At 49.9% G+C, this 1,284-nt stretch overlaps 1 protein-coding gene across 1 annotated transcript; it reads left to right on the forward strand.

Annotated features, from left to right (window-relative positions):
- Positions 1-315: 315 nt before the first annotated feature.
- Positions 316-1,082, forward strand: EAH_00051150 (hypothetical protein; the record flags this gene model as incomplete). The annotated part of the gene is made up of 2 exons (XM_013394202.1): positions 316-449; positions 818-1,082. The coding sequence occupies 2 exons, from the start codon at positions 316-318 to the stop codon at positions 1,080-1,082; spliced, it is 399 nt and encodes a 132-aa protein (XP_013249656.1).
- Between the last annotated feature and the right edge of the window lie 202 nt (positions 1,083-1,284).

Genomic DNA, 1,284 nt, shown 5'->3' on the forward strand with positions numbered 1-1,284 from the left:
GCTGCTGCTTAACTGGAAAAAGCAGAAACACCGCAAGGGTGTACATACGGCCTAGCAACGAAGCCGAAGACGGCGAGTACTGCGGTTGACTTTGTATGCATGCTTATTATGAGTAGCTTTTGTTTTTCCGTCAAGGTACAAAATAAGAAATACAAACGCTCACAAGGAGGTAGGCAAAGAGCAACTGGAACGCAGTCTCGCGTCTATCTCCGCGAGGTACGCAGCTTGAAATGCCAATAACGTGGCGTAGTTGTGACTGGTAGAAGTAAAGAGTAATCGCCGAACTGCAAAAAGCCGAAGTATTCTGCCTTTACCATGTGGGCAATGAGATATTGCTGGCGCGAGTTGTCCTACAGTCAGCCATCTCGGCAGGTGCGAATTTGCGACGCTCGCGTGGAAGACGGTTCTGAAGCTGCTCAGGAGCTAGGGCTGAAGGCTATTGGCGGAAGGTTCGCTAATTTTCTCTCCACGTCATTATCAAATCGCGCCGACCAATGACTGTTTGTTTTGTTTGAGATGTTGCCGCCCCACACGTGATTCGACTGGACTGTTTAGCGTATTTGCACGGCGCGGAAGCATACAAAAGCAGGTCCTGGCGAGGTGGTTTCTGCGTGTGCTGGTTTGTGAGTGGTCGGACCGTCTAAAGACTGTTTTCTGAAAGCTCTAAGCTTGCCACCTAGGTCGTCGAGGTCTGGTGCTTTACTCCCAAGACGCCGGAGGCTGTGATGCTGTGACGTCGTCGAGTGTGATAGTTTTCCAGTGACTTGTATGATCACCTGCGCAATATGAAGCCTGCGCTGCTGCTGCTGTGTGCCAGTTGCAGTAGTGCTCTAAGCAGGAAATCAGTGCAAGACTTTGTATTATCTGATTTTCTCGCTGCCGCTAGTGCCGCTAAAACTGTCGCGAGAATGGCGAAGGAGCTTGTTACACGCATTGGCAAGGCTCTGTCGGTCCAATCAAAGGTGGCCAACTTACCTTTAGTGCGTTTTCTGCTAGACAGGGCTGACTTGAAAGCTCGCTTCTGTAAGAATAAGCACATTTTTTCTGTTTCCAACACAGCGTCTTCCTGTCAAGGGGGTTGAGGCCAAGGTATCTCAGGTGTTCGCCATGGTTTGGCGGTCATGCTGATAGCACAACGCAGGCTTGTTACACTAAAAACCAATAAGACCCTGACGTGGTGCTAGTAGGATGCTGTAAGGGCTAGTGCTAGTAGGATGCTGTAAGGGCCACTCTAAGAGGATGTAGCGAAAGGCCTCACTTCGCTTTCGTTTTTGCATGAAGCTG

This window comes from Eimeria acervulina, genomic scaffold, assembly GCF_000499425.1.
Source record: "Eimeria acervulina Houghton genomic scaffold, Eah_scaff871, whole genome shotgun sequence".
In the NCBI taxonomy this organism is placed as follows: domain Eukaryota; phylum Apicomplexa; class Conoidasida; order Eucoccidiorida; family Eimeriidae; genus Eimeria; species Eimeria acervulina.